General features: G+C 38.6%; 1 protein-coding gene, 1 long non-coding RNA gene and 1 pseudogene across 2 annotated transcripts in view; all 3 read right to left on the bottom strand.

Annotated features, from left to right (window-relative positions):
* Positions 1-136: 136 nt before the first annotated feature.
* The window catches only part of mrpl54 (mitochondrial ribosomal protein L54), a 71,218-nt gene continuing 44,214 nt past the window's right edge, over positions 137-27,140 (bottom strand). The window contains exons 2-3 of the mRNA XM_039810993.1: positions 1,558-1,714; positions 137-973 (exon numbers count right to left, since the gene is read on the bottom strand). Coding sequence (XP_039666927.1) covers positions 841-973; positions 1,558-1,714 — 290 coding nt within the window. The 3' untranslated portion in view covers positions 137-840. The remainder of the gene's footprint in view (positions 974-1,557; positions 1,715-27,140) is intronic.
* LOC120565317 lies at positions 3,098-4,946 on the bottom strand. The gene is made up of 6 exons (XR_005640218.1): positions 4,844-4,946; positions 4,626-4,746; positions 4,486-4,550; positions 4,181-4,308; positions 3,658-3,752; positions 3,098-3,554 (listed from the first exon to the last, which is right to left on the bottom strand). It is a non-coding gene; the product is annotated as an uncharacterized LOC120565317 (long non-coding RNA).
* Positions 16,642-20,199, bottom strand: LOC120565313 (annotated as a pseudogene).

Raw genomic sequence — 27,140 nt, forward strand, 5'->3', positions numbered from 1 at the left:
TAAGAGCTTATAACTGATTTATAAAGTATTAGTTAATGATTTGGGTCAATAGTTAATTACAGTAACTTTTTTTATCAAGAGTGCTAGCAACCAGTCATATTATCACGTTGATTAAATAAATAATAAAAAGGCAACGTTTACAGGCATATGAACGACAAGTCCTATTTATTAATAATGAGTTTGCAACAACAAAAAGAACGCCATTTGTGGAAATATGAGCAGGCCATTTCACTTCACATATGGATTAAAACCAAAACCAAAAACATAAACGTGAAGAAATTCATTCATAGCAATCCAGCATCCCTGAACCAATTTTCTGAAACTGAAAATGTTACAATTTCACCACAAGGTCCACTAATCTTTGAAAGTTGAACGTCTACAATTTCATGAAAACAAGCAAATACCATCTGCTGAAGAAGACTGAAAGCTCCATAACAATACTAAATGGAACTAGTGGTGAGGTTGTTTTGCCAACTACTGTTTCCAAGGTCAAGAATGATTATGATGTATGAAGTTTTTGTTGAGACTGTTTCAGTTTTTGAGGCCTTACTCTGGTTGTGGGTTGGACCCATTACATTGTGAGTGTTAGGTCTTATATTTTATTTCCACCCATTTTCAACATAACCATCAATGAGCTTTCTTATAGCTTTCAATTATTGTCAACAGAGGGCCACTGAATATGCTGCAGGATTTCAAATAACACGCTGGAAGTGGCAAAGAGTTGGTCTAATGACATTTCATTCAGCAAGCTCTGAATATACACCATGTCAGGTAATTCAGTCCACAGAGTCTGAAATAACCCGATGTCCATGAAGAAGCCCTCTGTCAGTCCCGTTAGGCCTAAAACTTCTTCCCTTTATGTAGTCTGTTGAAACGCCAAATGTTTTCCTTCCTCAGACGCTTCCAGTATTCCCAGGTTTCTGACTCCAGCTCGTGCAGCTTTCTTGGCGTTCCCAGGTTCAACTGGAATAACCTGAGTCAAAGACAAAAAGAGAGGGGAATCAGATCAGTGGAGACACATCAGAATTACTTATTGGCCAAGCATGTTTAGACATACAGGGACTTTGATGTAATACGTTACACTCAGTCACCTTTTTATGTCAATAACTCTCTGACACAGTCTCACAAAACTGAACAATACAAGCATATTGTGTCCTTATCAATGTAGCCTTACACTGTAATATATCATCAATCTAAAGCACCTAGTGAATTTGTGATTTCCTACATTTTTCAGAATACCATTCACTTACCAAAACATCAAACTTGGGCTGCATTTAGTATGTGTAGGTGTAGAGAGCAATAGTAATAGTGAAACGAGAGTTTTGGATCTACTTACATAAATGTGAACATAAAGTAACAATCCCTATTTGAGAAAAAGATGTACGGTTTTCTACTACAGAAGGACACATTTACTTTCTTAACCAGCTTTTCTCAACAGATATCCTGAAAATGAGGGGAAAAGATTTGACAAAAGGCAGACAGAGTTAGTTCTAAATTATGATGAGAGAAAGCAATATAAAAAAAAGTGGCAGAAATAAAAGAAGTGCATACACTCACCACTCTGGATATTGCTCAGAAGGCTTCAGCTGGGGGTCTTCTCCTTGCTTGAGGATGTTGACCCCTACTGCATAAGAAGTCAGTCTGACAGGGTCTTTACACACCTCTGGACCCTTGAACTCTTCTTTCACCATGCCTTTACCTTTCCCTTTGGCAGCTGCAAAAAAACAGGAAAGAGATATTAGCGATGTTTACCTCACTATAGTGACATGTTGATTGTGATTAAGGTCATGACTTGATTGAAAATAAGCCACTGATATTGTGTGTTACTAATAATTGTTTAATATCATGTGCAGACACTGGTGATTTAGGGTTGGAAGGACGAACAAAACAAGTATCCACCATTTATGTTCCACTTTCATTCACACAGTAGAGAAAACTAAACGTGCCAGCTCAACTCGATACAAATGTCTCAAACATAACGCGGTGAAGTTGGCTGGACGTTTGATATTCACTTGATATTCGATTTTAACTTCCTGTTCTGTTGTTAGGTTCTGTCTAAGGGGCCGTCTACAAATTACCGTTTTGGTAGATTGCAAAGAATTTTCTCAGACATATATTCACCAAAAATCAATGAAAGGGACTTTTCTCATTCCGATTGCTGTAGTAGCTGCCAATAGTAAGCCTTTACTTACTACAGGTCATATTTGTCTCATATGTCACATGATGGTGAAACAGTATGCAATTAAAAGATTAAAATATTCACCAAAATCAACCAAAAGACATTTTCTCATTCCGATTGCTGTAGTAGCTGCCAATAGTAACTTCTTTACTTACTACAGGTCATAGTTGTCTCATATGTCACATGATGGTGAAACAGTATGCAATTAAAAGTTTAAAATATTCACCAAAAATCAACCAAAAGACATTTTCTCATTCCGATTGCTGTAGTAGCTGCCAATAGTAAGCCTTTACTTACTACAGGTCATAGTTGTCTCATATGTCACATGATGGTGAAACAGTATGCAATTAAAAGTTTAAAATATTCACCAAAAATCAACCAAAAGACATTTTCTCATTCCGATTGCTGTAGTAGCTGCCAATAGTAAGCCTTTACTTACTACAGGTCATAGTTGTCTCATATGTCACATGATGGTGAAACAGTATGCAATTAAAAGATTAAAATATTCACCCAAAAATCAACCAAAAAACTTTTCTCATTCCGATTGCTGTAGTAGCTGCCAATAGTAAGCCTTTACTTACTACAGGTCATATTTCTCTCATATGTCACATGATGGTGAAACAGTATGCAATTAAAAGATTAAAATATTCAACCAAAAATCAACCAAAAGACATTTTCTCATTCCGATTGCTGTAGTAGCTGCCAATAGTAAGCCTTTACTTACTACAGGTCATAGTTGTCTCATATGTCACATGATGGTGAAACAGTATGCAATTAAAAGATTAAAATATTCACCAAAAATCAACCAAAAGACATTTTCTCATTCCGATTGCTGTAGTAGCTGCCAATAGTAAGCCTTTACTTACTACAGGTCATAGTTGTCTCATATGTCACATGATGGTGAAACAGTATGCAATTACAAGTTTAAAATATTCACCAAAAATCAATGAAAGGGACTTTTCGCATTCTGATTTCTGTAGTAGCACATAGAAGGCCCCTTCCTGGTTGTACTACAGCAGTCACTTTAAAAAAATAACTATAATCCTATTTTTGGCACATTTTTTATTGCTTAAAACATGTAATACTTTAATCATTCAAAATAATTGTTTCCATACTTTTTTCACTGTAAGTGCTCAAAATGGTTGAACTATAACTATTACTTTTCAAAAAGACACATACTTTTTGTGGGTATTTATCTCAAGAAATGTCTTCAAACTACATATAGAAATATTTTTGTAAATACTACAGGAAAGGTGGTTGTACTAACACAATTACTTAAAGTGTAAAAAAAAAAAAAGCATGTATGTGTGGGTTATCTTGCCAGGCTTCCACTTGATGTTAACCCAGTCTTTTCCGGTGCATCTTGAAGTACTGTCTACAGGATTAAAGGAAAATGTATTTTGGTTAACCTTCACGTCTAGTGTATGTAGCAAATATGTGTGTTACGTATCTATTTCCATTAATCTATTTGATATTACTCAAATCTGTGGCCAGCCTTTCTGGAGTCCTCAACTTCATTTGGCACTTGCAGAGGATCAACCACAAAAATGTGGCTTGAGAGGGCATGAAGATGCTGTTTAAAAAAGTAACATATTAAACCATGTAATCTTCAGGAAGCTTATGTCTGCAACACCAGAAAAAAATATATATATATATATATATATATGTGTCATGTAAAAATGTTATGTAAACTTTTATGCTAATGTTATGTAAACTTTAATGCTAACTGAAACAAAAAAGGTGGCACAACTAACTGAAATATCGGTATCACACATTCATTCTTAATGACCACATCCACAATGTTAATTGTCACGTAGAAAATTATTTCAGATCTGTATTAATTATGTGAATAATGAAAACTATCTAAAAAAATTCTAGCTTTATTTACTTTTTCTTGGTGTGTTTAATGTTCCTTTTATATGCAGTTTGTGTACAATTACCATCGTGAGCGTGGTTGAAATTTTGGATCCTGTAGTTACCAGACTTAAACCCCAAACTCACCTACAGCCTCTTTAGCTAGGGCTGATACACAACACACAATCCCAAGGGGAATTTTTGTTTGGTATTTGTGCTGCAGTCATTCCTAGGCACTGCGTGTGAAACCATCTTGTGCAATTTCCACACTGAATCTACACATCGATTAAAAGAAAATGTTAACATAACACCGTTGATGTAATTAGACATTATTTGATTACTTTAATGTTTTCTCTGGAATTTGACTCCAGATTATCACCAGATTATCACCAGATTATCCAGTATTCAGATTATTTATTGATGTTTTAAATCAAATAAACATAAATTCTCACCCAAACATCATCTCCAGCAGGCAGGTTCTTATTTCCACAGAAGGAGCAGAACTCATCCTTTGAAACTGATAAAGAATAATAAAAGTATATTATTATTTACTTTGTAGTAAGGGTTTAACATTAAATATTCTGATATATACCTGATGCCATGAGAATTTCTTCTGCCATGAGTCTTCTTTGATTTTTAAGAGACTCTTTGGATGAGTCAATCTGAAACGACTGTGGCATCTTTGGAAACTCCATCACTGTCATCTTGGCCATCTGTGCGGATGGCAAAAATACATGCATTGTGTATGATTTCACATATTAAAACAAAGTTCTAGAGCTATCATAAAGATCGCATGTTGTACAGAATCACCTGCATGACAAAGACCCCACAACTGGTTACATCTTCCTGAAAGGTGTGGGTTATCTTCCCAGGCTTCCACTTTATGTTAACCCAGTCCTCCTTTCCAAGTCTGTTCAGATCTTGAACGAATTGTCTACAGGATGAAAGGAAAATGTATTTTGGTTAACCTTCACGTCTACTGTATGGCTTTAGCAAATGGTGTGTATTCGTATCTATTTCCATTAATCTATTTGATATTACCCAAATCTCTGGCCAGCCTTTCTGGAGTCCTCAACTTCATTTGTCCCTTGCAGAGGATCGACCCCACAAAAATGTGGCTTGAGAGGGCATGAAGATACTGTTTGAAAAGTAACATATTAAACCATGCAATTTTTAAGCCTATGTCTGCAAAAACAGTACAAATAACATACAGTAAGTAGCTTTGTTTTGGTAAAACACCAAAGCCACAATTGACAAACCTTTTTAATTACCTTTTAACATTCAACTAAAAACTTGACGTGACAGAAATGATTTCATGAAGATAGGGATGAAGATATTTAAAAGAATATAACAATCTTAAAAAACAGATTATAACTACAATGAGGTATAAAGCGCCGCATGGACAACGTTTGGCTAAATAAGAAATATGTCACAATCTTAAATCTAGCACTTCTTTCTTGAAGTTTATTACTTACTAAAATGTTTAAAGCTCTTCACCTTTCATTCAAACATATTAACATACCTTACGTATTTACTTGATAAGGTTAATGGCATACTACTTAATGACTTCAGACAACCCTTTAAATGCACAAACCATGAGCCATACAGTTCATACTGTAAAGGCTCATAGGATTACATAAATTGCTGTACTCACTACAAACTTCCAGTGCATATTTCATTATATTAACAAATCCAATGGCTCCATCATAATCATCAAATGTGACCTGACAAAATAAAGTAGTCATAAAATTGTCACAGTAAGTACAGTGTTATTTCTGTACAGAAGCAAAAAGAGAATAATAAATGAGGACAATTTACTTATCCTACATTTGTCAACCCTTGCCTGGCCATCTGCTCTCTTGTGCCATGTAAAATTAGTCCCATTACATAGTGATTCATGTTGTATAGTCGGTCAGCAGACTTCTTTGAATTGAGAATCACTTGAATGTAGCACCCAATCACCTTTTGGAGAAAATGTAGGTAATCATAAAATCTGTAAATGCCACTGTCAACATGTCAGAGAATGGATCAATAATGCAACACCTTTGCTCAAACTTTTTCTGAAGTCACACTCCAGACCTTCTAGTCTGACATCCTTGTTGCATATCATGTTATGCAAAATAAGTTATTTCATTTTCAGATAAACTTTGTAAATAAATAGATACATTAATTACACATAAACAATGTGGGACAACAACAGTTTTAATGGTATACTTGCCTCGCCTATGAGCAGTTCATCAGGCCTTAAACTGAGAAATTCTCTGTGCCGCAGGGTGAAATCAAGCTTCTGTTTCGCATATCTCACAACAGCCACAACAACTTCAGTTGAATTTGATTTCCAAAGGACATCAACCTACAAGCATACAGTATGAACACAAATTTGTAATCACTTCATACATCATTTGCAAACTCATAAAAATTTTTGCAAACTCAAGCTCTAGTCCTGGTACAGAAAGCTGCCATTGAACAAGCCCACCTCATTTTGTAGTCATTAATATTTGTCACATTATTAAACTTTATGCATTTCTAATATTAATGTTAATAACGTAACTACTGGTATATGTTTCTGACTGAAGGATTCAAACTGGGTAATTTGGTGAATACAGCTGTGTCAATCATGCTTTAATTTTTTTTATGTTTCCTTAACAATGTCTTTCTTGCATGTACAGCATACATTTTATTTTAGTGATCAAATTTGTCATTTTTAACATTTGATATGTTTGATGTGTCCTTTTAGTAGCTAAATATGACTTCATGACATTTGAAGATTATTACATCTTGTTTTTATTCACATTTTACACTCTTTGTGATTTGGGGTTATAATATACTAAAGAAGATGTGAACACACCTCTGAACCTTCCGCATCAGTGCTCTCATCATGGCTGTTCGTATCACCATCACTGGCCTCTTCTGGTGTTGTCTCTTGGCTGGCAGGGAGTTGTAAGACCTTGTTTGAGCATCTTGTGTCAGTTTTGTTACCAACACTTCTTATTTTGCCTGTGTGTTTCTTTTGTCCCCTTTTCTGTTTAGGTGCAGGCATTGTGTCAGGAACAGTATAGTACTTGGACTTGCTCACTTTCACATCAGGTTTCTCATTCTTCTTGGCCCATGTCTCCTCTGAAAACTTTATGTCTGTGGATCTTAAAGGCTTAGTGATGAGGCGATCTGGCAAGTCATGCTGCATTGTGTGCTCTATGTACCTTCCATGCAGAGATGTGTACATGGTGCGAATGAAGGTTGCTGGTCTCATGTGCTTTTTTTTTCGCAGGATGTGTTGCTTCACTATTCCGAACCATCCTTCAACATGACAATTGGTTTCCCTTGTTTTCCTGTTGTCCTCCGAATCCCTTTCTTCCTTCCTTTTGTCGATGTCTGCCACATGTCTTCCCAAGTCTCCCAACATTATTCCCTCCCGGAAATAGGCCCTCCCCACTCAAAATGGAAAAAAAGGGCTGGGGAGAAACCCGTGGGGGGTGGGGGGCCCCCCGGCAGGCGGATAGATGTTCTCTTCCGGTGACTCCTCTGTGGTAATGGCTACTGCAGCATCTTCATAAACACCTTGGAAGACAGCAGAAAAGGGTGATCTGCCCACAATGGTCTTTGCTTGCTCAATTTCTTCCTCAGGATTAATGTGAGTAGGATCTTCTTTCACACTGGGTTCACACTTGAACCGGCGAATTACTCTTTGAAGTGCTTGCAGGCAGTCTTTGACAGCTGTAATGTTGGTCTTGGCAAGCAAGATAATGCAAAGACACCGGAAAATCTCGACGCCATCTTGCAATGACTGGCTGTTTTGCAGCCTGGCAAACACGAATATAAGAAATTCACGGTGTCCTTTATCTGTTACATGTCTGCCAATTACTTGGGCCACAGCTTTCAGCACATGGGCAGAACAGAGGTGGATAAATGTAGAGCTTCTGAAAGTCTTCCACTTCGTTGTGCCTGCAAATGGCAAAACACCGGTTAAGGTAAGCTGAAACGCTTTCTTTGTTAAAAGAAAGGAGAACCGCTTGAATCAGGGCCCAACTGTAGTCTGTCTCCACATGCCTGACTGTATGTACCGTAAATTTTGAGACAGTGTGGAGAAAGCGCATCAACCAGTGGGAGATGGATGGAACGGTGTGGTCATTTGACAACATCTCCGCTACTGGTAAAGGTGGTGTGCCACGTCCCTCTCCGGCCAAAACCAGTGCGTAATATAACATACGCTTGTTCTGCTCTGGGATTTTAGACACCACACTTCCTGTGGCGTCTAGGTAAAGGCTTACTGGTGCTTTCTTCCTCAGATGGCCAACCAAAATCCCAATCCCTGTCTCGCTGTACATATGAGTACTGAATGGGTCAACTTGAAAATCTTGGATGTACCCAGGGAAATGTATGAAGTTTGTGTCACATTCCCTCATTATTTTTTGAGTGAGAAGGACCTCCAACACCACATTTTCATTTAGGGATGCAGCCTTCCTGACTTCAGAAGATATTGCTTTTAAAATGTCTCTGTTAAGAGATCTTGTCAGGTTACCTGCCCTAACTTCTTCACTCGGTGTTTGACTGAGGAGCTGGTTGCGTATTGCTCACTCCCCTTTTTGACTTTTTTGGCAATTGTACCTCTTTTCATACCCGAAGCTTTTCTTTCGCTTGTGTGTTGTCTGAGGTGACACACATGTCCGTGTGGTAAACAGTTAGGGACACCCTTTTTTGTTGTAATGTTGGCCTTTTGCTCATCAAACAAAATGTGTATTGTGCCCCGGCAGGAGGGAAATGTACACACAGCCTTGATATGAACATATGGGCAATTTCTTTTTCTGCTGTTTTGCAATCCGAGCATGTTGATTTAGAAGGCAAGAACACAGCAATGGTTTTGTTTGGTTGAATTTATCATAGATCACATGTGTCCATGGTTCCCTTAATTTTTTTGTTCCTTTCTCTGGTCTGATTGACCTCCAAGTTTTATTATCTAAAAATATTCTGAACTTCTTAGGAACTGGAGAAATCTTTCTAATTGTATTCTTTTTGTATTCTTTTTTTGTTTGAAATGCAACCAATTTTTTCTGCTGTTACAGGATTTGAAGCATCCTCTACACTGTCTTCTGCCTGATCGTCTCCATCTGTAGCCACAGAACCACTCTCTCTACCAAGCTCTTCATCACTTACATGTGTTTCATCCTGTTCAGTCTTTTCTTCCTGATCATCTTCGTCTGTAGCCACAGAACCACTCTCTCTACCAAGCTCTTCATCACTTACATGTGTTTCATCCTGTTCACTCTTTTCTTCCTGATCATCTTCGTCTTTAGCCACAGAACCACTCTCTCTACCAAGCTCTTCATCACTTACATGTGTTTCATCCTGTTCACTCTTTTCTTCCTGATCATCTTCGTCTTTAGCCACAGAACCACTCTCTCTACCAAGCTCTTCATCACTTACATGTGTTTCATCCTGTTCACTCTTTTCTTCCTGATCATCTTCGTCTTTAGCCACAGAACCACTCTCTCTACCAAGCTCTTCATCACTCACATCTCTTTCATTCCTTTCAGACGGGGCTACATCATCATTGAACTCGGGCAAGTTATCTATGATCATGTCTGATCCAGCTCCTTTACATACATCTGATGGAATACAGTCTTCAACTTCAGCATTAGTTTTGCTTTCCTGTCTATGCACCCTGTCTCTAAGACCCCTCCTGTTGCTGCTCCATATTACCCACAACCAGTGTTTTTTGGAATAGTTTTTAATTCCAAAAAGTGAAATGGACAATTCTGACCATAGATCTGAACTGTAAGTGGCACCTCTCAAGTTAACTTTTGAAAATTCCCTCACAACAGCCTCCAGTCCTCCTGCTTCCTCCCATAAATCTTTCTGGGATCCTCTCTTTCCCTTTCTCAGTTTTGGCATTTTCCTAAACAAATTCAAAGGACAATTTAAAATGTAATAGTTGATGAAAACGTAATACTCAAAGACACAAACAGTATTTTTTATAGATAGACACCAGTAAAATGCTCTTGAAGGGGTTCTGTCTGTGATGTGTTTTTTTTACACACAAAAGTTGCTTTGTTAGTGATTAATTTATTCTTTGTTATTGCAAACATAAAACTAGGCCTAGACTTTGTCTCACTATAATAATTATAAAGTAATATATAATATATTAAAGTAATTAAACATGATAAGTTAGTGTTCTATCATCCTGTCTTTTGTCAAGCTCTTGAATGAAGCACATAGACCTAAAACCCCCATCTCAAACCGCTGTAAATTTTGATATAATTTGACCACAATTAAATGTAGCTCACCCAATATTTAAGCCCACCTTAATATACCAGACCACCTTAAAGTGCTCATATTGTGCTTTTTGGCTTTTCCCCTTTCCTTTATTGTGTTATATATCTTTTTTGTGCACGTTATTGGTTTACAAAGTGAAAAAGCCCAAAGTCCACCCCAAAGGGCCTTACCATCTCCAACAGATAACACTGTTCACCAACTGCTCCAAACAGTTCTACTGTAGTCCAGCCTTTACTTCAGAGACTAACGTGGTCACTTTGAAACACACGTTATAATGCTCGCCTAGCTGCTAGCGTGGCACTCCCTCATACTCTGCAACTGACAAGCTAGCAGTACTTACTGAGCATGTGCAACTCCCAACAAAGATTGTACAGAATTGAGATGTCTCACTCTGTAGCTAAAACTGAAAGCTCAACACACAGGGTGAAAAGAGGAGCTGCAGCAATGTCCACTACAACAAATATATGGTGTTTTCTGAAAATTAAACCACATAAACCTATTCTGCTACAACCTCAAAATACTATTATGAACCTGAAAATGAGCAGAATATGAGCACTTTAATGTTCTCCCCCTCCAATGTATCAATCACTCTGCTCTACTGTCCCTACGCGCTCCCCTCCCCGATACCCCCAGTTTCTTGCAACATTATCAAATTTTCCCACAGTGAAATGAGTGCCAGCCTCACTATACACAATAAAGTAATAGTCCTAAATTGTTTTGCATTTTAACATGCTTGCAAATACAACTTTAGGTATCACATGATAAAAAACATGTTTTCCCTTTCCTACAATGCACTGCACACCAAGCATTTACTTCATAAAAACTCAATAAAATATGTTTAAAATTTGACATGTTTACACTATTCATCAGTAACCTATTGTTGTATTTTACCTTACCTTAAAGCCAAAAACTTCGAATAATTCCATATATTTGAGGAGATAACTGCATGATTTGCATGTGTATGTGTGTTCTGTCTGCATCACAATCTTCAGAATAAACCCTGCCCCCCACCAAGCACATGTATATGTAACACTTATTTTGTTCCTCTAGAAACAAGAATTCTAACTTTGATTCCTTTGACCAAAATAGAGGAGGCAAGAACAAGGCCTGTAAATAGATGCTGTTTACAAACATGGTGTTTCACCATCATGTGACATATGAGACAACTATGACCTGTAGTAAGCAAAGGCTTACTATTGGCAGCTACTACAGCAATCGGAACGAGAGAAAATGTCTTTTGGTTGATTTTTGGTGAATATTTTAAATTAATATTTGGCATACTGTTTCACCATCATGTGACATATGAGACAACTATGACCTGTAGTAAGTAAAGGCTTACTATTGGCAGCTACTACAGCAATCGGAATGAGAAAATGTCTTTTGGTTGATTTTTGGTGAATATTTTAAACTTTTAATTGCATACTGTTTCACCATCATGTGACATATGAGACAACTATGACTCGTAGTAAGTAAAGGCTTACTATTGGCAGCTACTACAGCAATCGGAATGAGAAAATGTCTTTTGGTTGATTTTTGGTGAATATTTTAAACTTTTAATTGCATACTGTTTCACCATCATGTGACATATGAGACAACTATGACCTGTAGTAAGTAAAGGCTTACTATGTGGCAGCTACTACAGCAATCGGAATGAGAAAATGTCTTTTGGTTGATTTTTGGTGAATATTTTAAACTTTTAAATTGCATACTGTTTCACCATCATGTGACATATGAGACAACTATGACCTGTAGTAAGTAAAGGCTTACTATTGGCAGCTACTACAAAATCGGAATGAAAATGTCTTTTGGTTGATTTTTGGTGAATATTTTAATCTTTTAATTGCATACTGTTTCACCATCATGTGACATATGAGACAAATATGACCTGTAGTAAGTAAAAGGCTTACTATTGGCAGCTACTACAGCAATCGAATGAAAAGATCCTTTTAGTTGATTTTTGGTGAATATTTTAATCTTTTAATTGCATACTGTTTCACCATCATGTGACATATGAGACAACTATGACCTGTAGTAAGTAAAGGCTTACTATTGGCAGCTACTACAGCAATCGGAATGAGAAAATGTCTTTTGGTTGATTTTTGGTGAATATTTTAAACTTTTAATGTACGCAACTGTTTCACCATCATGTGACATATGAGACAACTATGACCTGTAGTAAGTAAAGGCTTACTATTGGCAGCTACTACAGCAATCGGAATGAGAAAATGTCTTTTGGTTGATTTTTGGTGAATATTTTAATCTTTTAATTGCATACTGTTTCACCATCATGTGACATATGAGACAAATATGACCTGTAGTAAATTAAGGCTTACTATTGCTTAGCAGCTACAGCAATCGGAATGAGAAAATGTCTTTTGGTTGATTTTTGGTGAATATTTTAAACTTTTAATTGCATACTGTTTCACCATCATGTGACATATGAGACAACTATGACCTGTAGTAAGTAAAGGCTTACTATTGGCAGCTACTACAGCAATCGGAATAGAGAAAATGTCTTTTGGTTGATTTTTGGTGAATATTTTAATCTTTTGCTACATACTGTTTTACCATACATGTGACATATGAGACAAATATGACCTGTAGTAAGTAAAGGCTTACTATTGGCAGCTACTACAGCAATCGGAATGAGAAAAGTCCCTTTCGTTGATTTTTGGTGAATATTTTAAACTTTTAATTGCATACTGTTTCACCATCATGTGACATATGAGACAAATATGACCTGTAGTAGTAAAGGCTTACTATTGGCAGCTACTACAGCAAATCGAATGAAAAGTCCCTTTCATTGATTTTTGGTGAATATTTTAAACTTTTAATTGCATACTGTTTCACCATCATGTGACATATGGAGACAACTATGACCTGTAGTAGTAAAGGCACACTATTGGCAGCTACTACAGCAATCGGAATGAGAAAATGTGTCTTGGTTGATTTTTGGTGAATATTTTAATCTTTTAATTGCATACTGTTTCACCATCATGGTGACATATGAGACAAATACGACCTGTAGTAAGTAAAGGCTTACTATTGGCAGCTACTACAGCAATCGGAATGAGAAAATGTCTTTTGGTTGATTTTTTGGTGAATTTATATTTTAATCTTTTAATTGCATACTGTTTCACCATCATGTGACATATGAGACAACTATGACCTGTAGTAAGTAAAGGCTTACTATTGGCAGCTACTACAGACAATCGGAATGAGAAAATGTCTTTTGGTTGATTTTTGGTGAATATTTTAAACTTTTAATTGCATACTGTTTCACCATCATGTGACATATGAGACAACTATGACCTGTAGTAAGTAAAGGCTTACTATTGGCAGCTACTACAGCAATCGGAATGAGAAAATGTCTTTTGGTTGATTTTTGGTGAATATTTTAAACTTTTAATTGCATACTGTTTCACCATCATGTGACATATGAGACAACTATGACCTGTAGTAAGTAAAGGCTTACTATTGGCAGCTACTACAGAATCGGAATGAGAAAATGTCTTTTGGTTGATTTTTGGTGAATATTTTAATCTTTTAATTTGCATACTGTTTCACCATCATGTGACATATGAGGAACAAATATGACCTGTAGTAAGTAAAGGCTTACTATTGGCAGCTACTACAGCAATCGGAATGAGAAAAGTCCCTTTCATTGATTTTTGGTGAATATATGTCTGAGAAAATTCTGTGCTAATCTACCAAAACGGTAATTTGTAGACCGGCCCTTAGACAGAACCTAACAACAGAACAGGAAGTTAAAATCGAATATCAAAGTGAATATCAAACGTCAAGCCAACTTCACCGCGCTTCGAAAAAGCACTACGCAGTCATCTATGTGCCACCTTCCAGGTAAATACAATGCTGTTTTCCGGTGCTCTTTTACGCACGGTATTCGAACAATTCCGCAGCTTATTCGCAATAAGTAGGCACTAAACTCTAGTGCCCCAAATTAAGGAAGAGTTTCAGACCTCTCAAAGTGGAGGGTTTTGGCACCTCGCCACTCTCATGTCCATGTTTCAGATCTTTAATGGTCTGGACTGTGGCGAGAGCAGCTGTCTCGGCTCCTTTTGTTGGTGAGCTCCGCTAAAGGGAACAGGCGTCCCCCTCTCTCTCTCTCTTCTCTTCAGACCTGCCGCCTGGCTCCATGTGGCGGCCAATCATAATGGCAAATAGCGGGAGAATGGGCCATATGCACTTGTCTATTTTTTTTAAACCCAATGATGAATTATACATTTTTTTTAAACTTAAATGTAGCAGAATATTCGCGTTGACCATCCTGACGTTTTGTTCGCCATGGAGACGACTGTGATGCTTTAAAGTGCCCCCATACCAAACCTTACTGGGTTCCTTATCCGAGCATCAAGTTATTTTTTAATTAGCCTACAGAGGCCAAATTAAACTGGTAAAGCAGTGTCAGTGTCTCGACCATAAAAACTATTTGCACACAGACATCCATTATTCCTTGTTAATTTAGGTCAACCTGGAATGGGTATATTGTCCTTTTAATTACAAAACACATATGACTAATTATGATTTATAATTATAATTTATTTATTCATAATCAGTACCTTCGAACGCAAATGTTTGTTGGCAAGCCATGTGAATTAGGGTCAATTTCCCCAAATCAAAATTAAAAAATGTCTGACTTACCTTGTTGTAGGCAAATGGTTTGAGTTTAGTGATCCAGGTTTTGAGATACCAGTCTCTACGATGCACCACAAATTACATTCTATTCACTTCCATTGTATTGGCTGGACCTCTAAAAACCTCAGCACATGAAACCTAAAGTAGAGATACCACTAGAAGTAAGTCAGACAACATGTTAGTTTATGATTTAGGTGCACTAACCCTTTAATAAAGCTGCAATTTGGTAACCAGCGGGTAGTTAAACTCATTGAACCCTGACATATTATCAACATATAAAAGGTTGTGCTAGCGTGTTAACCAAATTAAACGAAAGCATCTTTTTTCATGGAAGACAGGTGAAAATAATAAAATTAATAATTCCATTTAGCTGCTTCAGTTTCAAAGTCCTGGTATTGGTGCCGCTGTCTCACTGTCACACTGTCATGACTTACTGGGACACTTGAATAGAACAGAGCCATCATTATGTTATTCCAAATACCTGTTTTTTCCTGCTAAGTCAAAATGGGGAAAATGCCTACATTCACTCTCCTTTTAGCTCTGCTTGGTCTCCAACAAACAGCTAAAATATCTGACTATGTATTAATCAAAATATTTTTAGACAAGGGGTCTTAAACGTTTTTTTAAGCCAAGGACCCCTTAATTGAAAGGAGATGGAGCAGGGACCCCTACTACATATATTGTATAAAATGAAGTTGCATATTAAACTGGTCCTACAACAAGGTGTAGGGTGGCCTAAAGCTTTTATAAATACCTTTTGCATTTAATACTAAGCTATTAAAATAGCCTAATAATTGTTGCCATGGTTTTATAAATCATGTTTTAATGTTAAACATACATATAGCACAGTGAATCCTTAGGATGAACTGTGTATGTTGATGTTCTTAGTGACTATACCCTACCTATGGGCCAGTTAGCAGTGGGGATTTATGTTTGCTAATATGTTGAATTCATGTTAAGACTTTTTAATTTTTGAAAAAACTTTCAAAATTAAAAATGTACAGAGCCCCTGCAATGCACTCTAGAGGACCCCCTAGGGGCCCCGGACCCCCTGTTGAAGATACCTGTTTTAGACTCACTAACTTGCCCGACATTTGGTTGCTGGGCAGGTTGTACGTTTACCTGGGTGTATTTACTGAAAACACCTGTCTGCTGTTGCTGTAAGCGTTGTTGAAACTGAACTGTTCAGTATTTACAGCCATCAAAACCATGAGCTGAAAGAGTCTAAAGTGATGTATTGAGCTCGCGTAATTAGGTTTGCAATTTGCTGTGTCACTTTGAATGACCCATTTCCATTTTCATTCCATTTGATTTGATTTAAAATGTGCATAACAATATTGATAAATGGAGCTTTAAAATTTTTCCAAAAATGCATGTTAACTAACTATAGAAGGTTAGTCTGTATAGACTATCTTTTTCCCAGGTACAGGACTGTCCATCCTTCAGTGGTAAAATCTAGGTTGACAGTTAATAAACACTTAAATAGGCCTCATTGATTATACTGTATGTCCATATTTGTATGATTATATTAGTAAATGATCTGAAAAGTAAACAGTTTGGGTGCGTGGATGAAGTTGTCTTTCTGCACTGGATGGCCATTATAACAGAAATTTCAGAACATCATTGACAAGAGCAACTGTACATGAACAAGATGAATACATTCTCACGAGTGTACACTCAGTTTTATTATTATTATTAATGTTTGGGTTAATAATACAGCAAAGGAGGAATACATAGAAATCTATGCAATGCCAAGCAACTGGTCTAAGAAGCATACCTTATGATATCAAATAAATAAAGATGTTAATACAATAAATACATGAAAGATTAATAAGAGCCTTCTATAATGCAGGCTACAAGAAATCAACTTCTGAAGGGAAGTACTTTGAAAAGATCTGTATAGAATCATTACAGCACACCTACAATTATAATCACTGGAACAAAACTGCCCCACGTTTGTCTTCTGAGCAGCATATCTATAAGATACATAACAGAGGATGGCCTAACAAAATGGAAAAATCCAAGATCAGTAATCCACCAGTTCACCAGGGCCTCCACATCTCCAGCATCCCCAGGTGGGAGTTGTGGAGTGCAAGCCTCTTGGCAGCCTGCCTCCTCATAGCAGGTGGACCCCCCTCTCTCTGGAGCCGCCTCACAGCAAGGGGTTCTCCTCTGAGGGGTGTGTTGGGAGCACCGTTGGCCGGCCGGCGGAAGAGGGACATCATGTCTGGGTGAGGGGCTGGAGGGGGCTCTCCGGTGGACCTGGGCAGGGACTTGAGGAGGTGGTTGAGCAGGCGAGAGCCCAGAGTTTTGTCCATCCAGTCCCAGGTGAGGAGCATGTTGTGGACTTCGTGCATGCACTGGATGTACCCTGTGCTGTATTTCTGCTGGGCCTCCAGGCCTACTGTGGGGTCTGCAGTAGGAAAAGGGAGGAGTTGTGAAGTCACAGCAGCCCCTTGTGGTGACAGGCAGCACAACATGCATCTTAGTAACCGCTTTAACTGTTGCTTCCCATCAGGGAAGCTGCTGCTCACTAATACTTTCTCTTTCACAACACAATTTCCCTTAACTATTAAAAACACGACCAGATTACAAACAGTCCTCTAACTATCACTTTTCAGCTGAATACAATTTGCTACTAATATATACAGTAATGTGCTGATGCTGCTTTGTGTCATAGGGATCTCAAACTATTTCATTACACTTTGTATTGCCCCATTTCTGACCAAGAAATAACATAACTGATTGAGATAAGTATTATGGAGATCAATTAAAAAAATCCACATTATCTACAGTAATCTTACATAACACCCACACTCATAAAAGACAAGAGCCAGGTTCCTTACCGTTGAGTTTACTGCTCTGGATGTTTTCCAGATGCTTTACTGTCATCTCAAGAATATCGGCTTTTTCCAGTTTGGATTGCTGTTGAGAGATGAGCAGCCTTGAAGTTAAGTTAACTTGATCCAGCCTCCATTGTTTACTTTTTATATATGGACTTGAGGAAATACTCACATCAATTGCTCAAACGCCCCCGATCACAGTTTCTTTCAGCTGATCCAAACAATTGTTGATGCTCTCTCGTCGCTTCCTCTCAATGAGCGGCTTCCTCAGCTGTAAAGGTAAAAAAACAAAACAAAAAAAACGTTGTTAAAGGCAGCCTGGATGGTGAGGTAGCCTACCAAGCTGGAGCGTAGAGGACAAAGTGGCCACGTGTATAGCCTATTCTAAAGAGAAATCGATCTACAGTATATATCCAAGTGTAAAATACCTTTCTCTCCTCCTTGGCACTGGGATGTTTCCCGCGTTGTGCGCCATGGATGAAACGCAGTCATTTTTTTTCTCGGGTGTCTGTGCGGTTGTGCCTCCTCTACTGAATCTCAAAGCCGTGTCTCTAGGGCCCCCGGTAGCGGCCACGGCCCTCTTTTATCGAGGCCCCTTAGCATGTGAATGCTCCAACTCTTTACGCGCGGGATTTTCACACCACGGGGTCCCATCAGTCAAGACTGACGGGTCACTGGCTCCATTCAATAACAGAGAGACCGGCCTAGAAAAAAATACTCACTAGCGACAGATGTCCAGCCTGAAGCATCGCACTACTCTCACCCCCTCCAGCCCCCCACCCTCTCCATCCAACAAGAACTGCAGTTTCCTCTTCTCTCCTGACAAGAGTGTGCAGTTACCGTTTCTACCTCACCTATTCTGTCAGAAGCAACATTAGCCTACACTACCTGCAAGATACACCCATTCCCTCAAAGCTCACAGGAGATACAATGGGCTGACAAATCACTTGAGAACATATCGACCCTCGGCCTCCGTGAGGCCACAGATTTGCCTGTATCAGTATGGAAGACACTTTCACCTATAAAAGCACAATTCTGGTAACAATAATAGGCTTAGGCTACCTAATGCATGACTCCGTGATGATTTCATGCAATAAAGTCACTATGACTTTGTGTGATCAGTTCACACAAGGAATGTTAAGTTAGGCTACTTCATACCTTGGCCTCATTGTTACCACGACCAAACTAGATACCAGTTACATAAAAGTTAATTTCAGACCCATGCATTTTGCTCAGCCTCTGAAGAGCAGAACAGTAGGCCTAGTCTATATTCTAATAAAATATAGTACTATTTCAGGATACATCCTTTATTAATTCATGCATTAAATCATAATCATGCATTAGTTAAGCATGATGATTAGTTTAGATGGTTTGTTGCTGGCTGACACACACACACACACACACACTCTCTTCTCTTAATATATATATATATATATTATATATATATATGACAACACTCAGTCTAGGCATTTAAAACATCTAGCAGTGTATTGGTGTAGGCTTTGATCACTCAGTGTTTTCAAATGTCAGACATCTGCTCTTAACTGTTAGCAAGCAGATGTCAGATTGCCCCCATTGCCCCCATTCACCACACTACCTTAAAGCGCGGGCCGCGAGTGTTTTAGAGGCACACGACTGCCGAAGCGAGTCGGATTGGTAGGAACAGGAGCCGAACAAAGACCACTATTCATTCAAACCTAATCAGCATGAAGGCGTAATAATAACCTCAAGAGGGTGGACAGTCCGGCCCGAAGAGGAGGGAGGTTTTAACAGGCCAGTGACCATTACCGTAGGCACTTGTAGCAACCAATCCAATAGGCCTACTGCAAAGATGTAGAAATCAATTAATTGGGCCTAGATCACAAATCAGAAACGCATCAATTAAGCCCAGCCCAACCCCCGATTGGGCAATCAAGGTTCCTGCATAGTTGCCAAATTAAAAGGAACTGGGGAAGGTCCATAGATAGGTTACACTACGTAACATCACTAACGGAAGTTTCCGAAGATGTTGATGTATGGCCGATGATCTGTCGATGGGGTGAGCGCGCCCTCGTACGGTCACCTGCCATTTTCGCGAAGTGCAACCTCAAGTTGTTCGTGACGAGCGACCAGTGGAGGCGGTAGACGCTGCTGCAGTGACAACCGCTGCGCTGTCGAGCTCAAAGAAGGAACTAGGAAACACAGGGGCTGCACAATTAACTAACTACCGCGTAGAAAAAGGGGAGGCTGCGAACAAAGGGAAGATAAAGCAGGTTTTGTTCCAAAGGAGCACCTACGTTTGCCCTTTGCTGTCTTGACGAATCGGGGAACTAAGAAACGCCATTTACAAGGTAGGCCTACCTTTAACGTTACTATGTTTTGTATAATGTTATGGTATGAAATACTATTCGCAAGCATTGTGTGTGTAACGTTAGCTAACATTAACGTTAAAGCTACTTTAGCTAACAACAGTTGCTTGCAAGGTTAGCTACATATGTCTAGCTAGCTAGCTATGTTAGTTAGCTAGTTTGTTGGATAGCTCTCCGCTAACAAACCACAAACACGTTTCAGCTAAACATAGCCTGCTGCTTATAATGTACTAAAGGCATGAAGCGATTAGTAACGTTAACAGCGAGGAGCGACTGCCAGGCCTTGCTAACGTTATGCTAAGAGGGCTAGCTAACTGGTGTTACAAAACTGGCTATAATAAATGCAATTAGTACTTAATAACGTTACAGTTTGAGCTATTTTAAATAAAGATAACGCAGCTAGGGTTTGTAAAGCATTAGCGTTAGGCCCGGAGGCCTTCTGTGTGTCGATACTTCCACAAACAAACCAGCAGTAGCACTGTTGTTTGGTGGACAGTGATTGAAATATTAAAGGCCACGTTAGCTTTGCAAACGGATACAAAGCTGTCAAGTGAAGGAATAAAGCCAAAGGTAATGTGTTAGCTGAATATCCCGCATATTTCACGCGTCTCTGCATTAACTTACAGCTGTCCTGCATTTGCTAGCCACATACTTTCTCAATGAGCAAGTATCCAATTTTTGTTATAGCGTTAGCCTAATAATAACTTTTATGCAGCTAGCACATTTAAAAACAGAGTTTACAAACAAAGCAGAGGCGCAAAAGCAGGATAACCAAGAGGTCAACATCAGACAGCCTAGCTAGCTAGTTAAACGAAGTGGGGCCAAACAATAGAAGACAGCATTTGGGTAAATGCAAACAAGAGGACACAAAGACTCAAAACATAGCAGAGACAAAAACAAATGACAAAATAAAATACACGCAAATAAAAGGTAAAAGAGACGAACATTGTGCGCAGAAGTTGGCGAGGCTTCATCATCACAAACCGGGCATGACGATAACGGAGGGGCGGTGCTCGCTGTCAGCTAGTCTTCTTCATGTTAGTCAGCTTCGGGCCGCGGGTTTTGCAACTTGTTTGAGTTTGTTAAGCTATATCATATTTGTCCTAACATTATATAACATATGCTGCTGTCTCCGAACCTGAATGGTGGGGGTGACGTTTGAGCTGTCTTCTACACAGTTTTGTTTGTTTAATGGAGGGTAAGGTTAACTATACTTCAGGCTCCGCTAGTCGTGTTTCCATTTAACCTATTTTTGACTGTTGCTTAATCCGCAGATATATAAAGCCTGCTCTAGCTAACATGACGGTAGTTTCCCTTTTGCAGAAGGAGTCGGAAGGGGTTTGGACTTTTTGCAGTCTTTCAGGTCATGTTCAGTTTGTGGAAAAGTCAGGCCTACAGCATGTGGTGCGCTAACATTACCTCAGCCACGATACCTGCTGATTAGTAACAGGTCATTGTTGGTTAGTTCAGCGACCAGCTGATTTTGAAGCTGCCATATGTTTCCTTCCTATTTGCGTCACTTTATTCACTGAAGCGGGTCAGGAGAAGAAGAGAGTGGTTAATGTAGCCTGCTGGCTACATTTAACCAACAGTGGTTACGACAGACGAATGGTGGCCACATGGCAGAAATTCCAGGTATGTTCAACTTAAAATGTAAGCAAGCACAACAGGGCTTCGGTAACCAGTGACCCAGGACGCTTTTGCACTTACTCAGTCGCACATGACCCATCATATACGAATGGTGGACTGCACCTCCCACTTCGGTGCTGCTTGGTTTTATATTCCTAGCCACAGCGTTGCTTTCTAAATGTGGACTCTCTGCCAAGGCACAAGAGTGTGACCACTCAAGGATATGTGTTCAGAGTTTAAAGGTTCCTGGCTAGGAGACAGGTTGGTGACAGACTAGACATATCTCAGCCTCTTAATGTTTGTTAAGTGACTAGTTTTGGTGTTTTGTGGCACACCTGCGCTATCATACTGGAATCTAGAGCTGGGCGAAAATATCAATATTATATTGTTATCTATATATGAGAGCTAGATATCCGTCATACATTTTGGATATACGTAATATGACACAAGTGTTGTTTTCCTGGTTTAAAGGCTACATTACAGTAAAGTGATGTTGTTTTTCGGGCTTTCAGCCTGTTCTAGCTGTTCTTTTATTTGTCTTGACCCACTTAGTCATTTATATCCACATTACTAACGATAACTCAATATCGATATTGATGTAGTTTTCAAAGATTTTGTGATATTGTGATTTTCTCCATATCGACCAGCTCTACTGGAAGCGGATGTCTCAAAAGGACAGCATGTTTAATGGGCTTGATGTGTTGGCTTGGCATGATAATGGGATTAAGTGTATGTTTCTGTATTGGGTTCTTAGAATAGTTAATGTGTAGTATACGCATGACCACACACTATATACATTAAGCACATTAGGCTGCTGTGTTGTTAATTACACTTTGTGATAGCCAAGGCTTTCGGCTTACTTCTTGCCTGTTCAGAAAAGTTTGGATTTTCCCCATAGTATAATATTGGTTGGAAGTGGATCAGGTATTTTTGTAGACAAGGGGAGATTACTGTAATACAACAGGAAATGGTCTTTGTAGCATGGTTCCAGTTTTATCAGCGTTATAGGTTTTTGTGTAGAGCAAAATTATTATTGTGTGTGTGTGTGTATGTATATGTTGTATATATATATGTATATATATATATATATATATATATATATATATATATATATATATATATATATATATATATATATATATATATAATTTTTTTTAATGACAAGGGTTTTACTTGGTTGTTGAGTAAGCTGTTCAAGTAGGCCCATGTCATGAGAGTAACTTTACTTGGTTAATCATTTGTTACTGACAATGACCAGACATTTCACAATATGGCTATGATGAATGATAAGCCATGTAAAGTCTTCAGTTCTGACGAGTTTATATACAAATGTGATGATTTTAACATACTCAGTAACAGCAAAATTAATACTTTCGGTCCCATTATTTTAAACCTCAAGCAACATAAGTGTTTGGTCCCATTATTTCAAACATCAAGCTGCCATCAACCGGAAAAAAACTGAACTAGGTTTAAAGATGACTGTAAGAAAGAAAAGGAACTATCTTGCCCAAGTAGCGCTATAAAATAAAGTTTCACAACCCTATTAGGTGCCAAGAAGTATAAAAATAACACGCAACAGACAAGTATGATATAATGCAATATCAATTACTTGTGTGTCTAACCCAAGACGGGCAGTGAGTGACAGATGTGAATGGTGGAGCGGTAGTATAAGTGTGAGGTTCAGTGAGGAAAGAACTTGCCATTTTAAAGGTAATTGTGATTAAATTAAATTAACCATTATGTGTATCTGTCAACATTCTTAAGATGGGTTTTATTATCCTTTTGTCCAAACTTGCATGTTTGCTATGTTTGCATGATCATGACTGATCATGAATGATTCAAACATTTGATTCACCAGCTATATATACTTTATCTATGTGTACTTTCATAATAACTACTTGTTAGCTTGAGCTAAGCTTGAGCTTTGAGTGTTACAAAGATATTGTCTGGAAACACAAGACAAAGACCATGCTGTTCTGTAGCTCATCTGTTAATTAAGATTATATTTTACAAGACAACTCAACATTAATGCAGGGTTGTCTCTGCCCTTTGGTGCTTTTTACATGCTCTTAGTTCCCATCTCAGTAGTCCCTCCATCTTTACAGGTTCATGATTCAGTTTTACATTGTCATTCCTCAGATTGGACAGTCCGCTGCCACCTCTTTAGCTTTTGGTAACTCTCCATATGCCACCTTTCTTTCCCCTTTGGCAAGTCCCACAAAATTAAGCGGGGTCATTGTTAAGAACCTTAAGGATAGCATGACAGTGCTTAGAAACGCTGGCATTTCTTACAAGAAGGCAAGAGGTAGAGATTGAGTTCTCGCTACAAATTCTTAGATTCCCCCATCACCCACCCATCAATCTTTTGTTGGGAATTTGAAAATGGAAAACGACTAGAACTTCACATTTAAAGTGATGCAGCCAAGGTCCACGTGGCACTATGTGTGTATTATATGGATTTAGGGCACAGAGGAGGTGTCCACGCCTGGTAGGCATGAGGGAAGTCCTGTATAGGGACTAATAAGAGAAAGAAGCCCCAAACAGAAACGAAGTGGCTAGCCCATGAGCTCTACAGCGGTGGCTTGCTCAGCACGCCTGGAAGCAGCAGACCTGCAGCTCACCGCTTTGGGAGGTGAGGCTTTAGTGTCTTCTGAAGTGGGGTTAAGACGCAAGTTTGGATTTTTTACGTCAGGAACCGGTCCTTTTAAACGATTCCTATTCCAAGCATTCTTAAAGCTTTATTTTATTATTTTTATGGAGTTTTATTTTTTATTTATTGCGCCAAGAAATAGTGTGAGTATATAATATATTAATGTTTTAAGAAGTACTTAAATATATAATAAGTAAACCTAAGTCACTAACCGTAACCACAACGAATTTAACAAATAACGGTTAACACTATTAACCAAAGTAACAACAAAATAAAATGTTTAGGTGGTATGTGCCAACCAGCTTCAAACTTAGCAGTTCTTTAGCAAAAGACCGTATAGCCTTCTCACGCTAGGTACTACACCTCTGACTTATGGCATTTTCTACACGAGAAAACTCTTATAAGATGTTGTCAAAAGGTCTGTACACACAGGTATGAGTTTGAAACGACTGAACAGTTGATCAAGACACCAGGATACTTATCCTGAACGATAGACCCCGGCAGAGCAAGTGTAACATGTTTTACTACGATCACGTACGGTGAAGAATGGTTAATATGGCGCTTTTATGTCCGTTTTGAGGTAAGAGCCAGCAGGAAAATATGCCATTTAGAGTGCCTACCATTTACGGTAGCTAAGCTAACAGTAGACTGAAGATGAATAGTGTTGAGGCACTGCGTCGTTGGGGCAATGCTGAAAAAGCATTAAACCATATCAGTAGGGGTTGTAGAGTGCATTTTCCAAGAATAAGCCCAGCGGACACCGCTTCACACCCTTGGCCGAACCCGTTACCGCCAACTCAAAGTAGAAAAGAGAGAAAGGAAAAGGAGCCTGATGCTGTAGGGCAACAAAGGGAGAAAATATGTGCTTCAGTGGGACTGAAATTACGTTCTAATCCGTCCGAAATGTTATATTTACGTAGGAACCCGGGTCCATAAGTGGAACCGGGTTTGAATGTGGCAACCCTATTACTTATAAGAGTGGGGGGGGATATTTAATAAATGATTGAAGAAGGATAAAGGCAAGAGTAGCTGACAACGATGAGTAGGCAGTGAAAGTGGTCGAAAGTTTCTCTAGGAGGCGCTTTACACAGGAGGGTCTTATGAACAGCGAGGTTATATGTTTAAAATATACCATCTTTAGTTGATATATGGACAGACTCAGTTCTCCGTGCAATATGTGAGACTGGCTAACTATGTGGTAACTGCTGCCATGCGCGAGCTTCCTGACTCACCCTATCACAGCATGACTCATTGTGTTGTTGTGATCTCTCTCTTCCTCTTTTACTCTCTCTCCTCTTACCTCTACAAAGAAAAAAGCTACTAAAGAATTCTAAATCACAAGTGTGCAACATAGAAACATGACAGTAAGTGACACTTTAGAAAGTTGTGCACACATTTGCTGTGTGCTGAATGTTTATACCTTTCACTGTTGGTGGATTTATTTGTCAAATCCTGGTCATTATCTTAAGAGGGCGATATGTCTCCCCTCTGTGCTGAAACACCATAAAGAAGGAGTTTCACATTATTTTTACGTTGCTGAACTTTTTGACATATCGCACATTTAAAAAAACAGCATACCTTAAGTTTAGAGTTTCATTTGGCTTACCACCCTTCTACAGCTACTGATTGCATTACTGTCCAGTTTGAGAAAGTGTATTGTGTAACCTTTATGTGTGTGTTCTCTTTATGCTTCATCTTTTGCCACCAGGGTAAGAAAGATGTGAAGAACGAATCTTCAACAACATCCTGAAAGTCAGATTGGCTTTCAGGGCCCACGATTGGAAGTACCTCTGCACCAGCAAGAATATCCTCTTCATGTTGCTTAAGGGTAAGAGGGCACATAGCGCCAGAGTGGTCATGCTCTCCATGATCTTTAAGATTTCTTTATCAGATAGTGTTGAAACAACACATATTGAAAAGAGCAACTTTCTAGCATATAAAGGAAATGAGAGCACCTGTTTCAAATGGTCACGACTGCTGCCTCGAGAAGAAGAATGAAAATAGGCAACATGTTAGAAGCTGAGCTTCCTGTAGATATAAGTTCCATATACTGGTGTTGGTATCTTCATCAGTTGTTCCTGCCAGTAATAACTCCATGAGAATAGGAATAGGAACAACTGATAAAGATGACTGTATTGGACTCATATCATGCACAGGATATACGAAGGCAATGTTCATTATACTTAAAGACAATATAACAATGAATTTAGTGAAGCGATTGGGTAGTTTTAAGCTAGATTCATGTTATAATCTTTATTTTTAAATCTCCAATCATTTTGATAGAAGCCTTATACATTGTCTGATGTTTATTAATAATATTCACATCTGCAGCAAGCGAGGTGTATGTCTTTTTCTGTTTAGTCCCTTTCCGAATTTGAATCATGGTTCAGCTCATTGATCCAAAAATACAAAGAAATTGACTTTGGATCTTGGACTAGAATTTCCTTACAAAATCAGAAAAGTGAAACAAAAGAACATTTACAGCTTATATACACACAGGTATATGTTTCCAGTCCACAGGAAAGGGAATGCAAATGCACAAGCCTACACCAATTAAATTTTCATCAACCACACTGTTGTTTAACTTTTTTCTGAAAAACCAGGCACATTCGTGAGCTCACCTACCTACACAGCAGAGCGTCAAGACAGGATGCAACACTTTGTTCTATTTCCCAGCTTTGACGTGATGCTCCAAGCAATACGGCCAACGT

The sequence above is a fragment of the Perca fluviatilis genome, chromosome 9, assembly GCF_010015445.1.
Source record: "Perca fluviatilis chromosome 9, GENO_Pfluv_1.0, whole genome shotgun sequence".
NCBI lineage: Eukaryota > Metazoa > Chordata > Actinopteri > Perciformes > Percidae > Perca > Perca fluviatilis.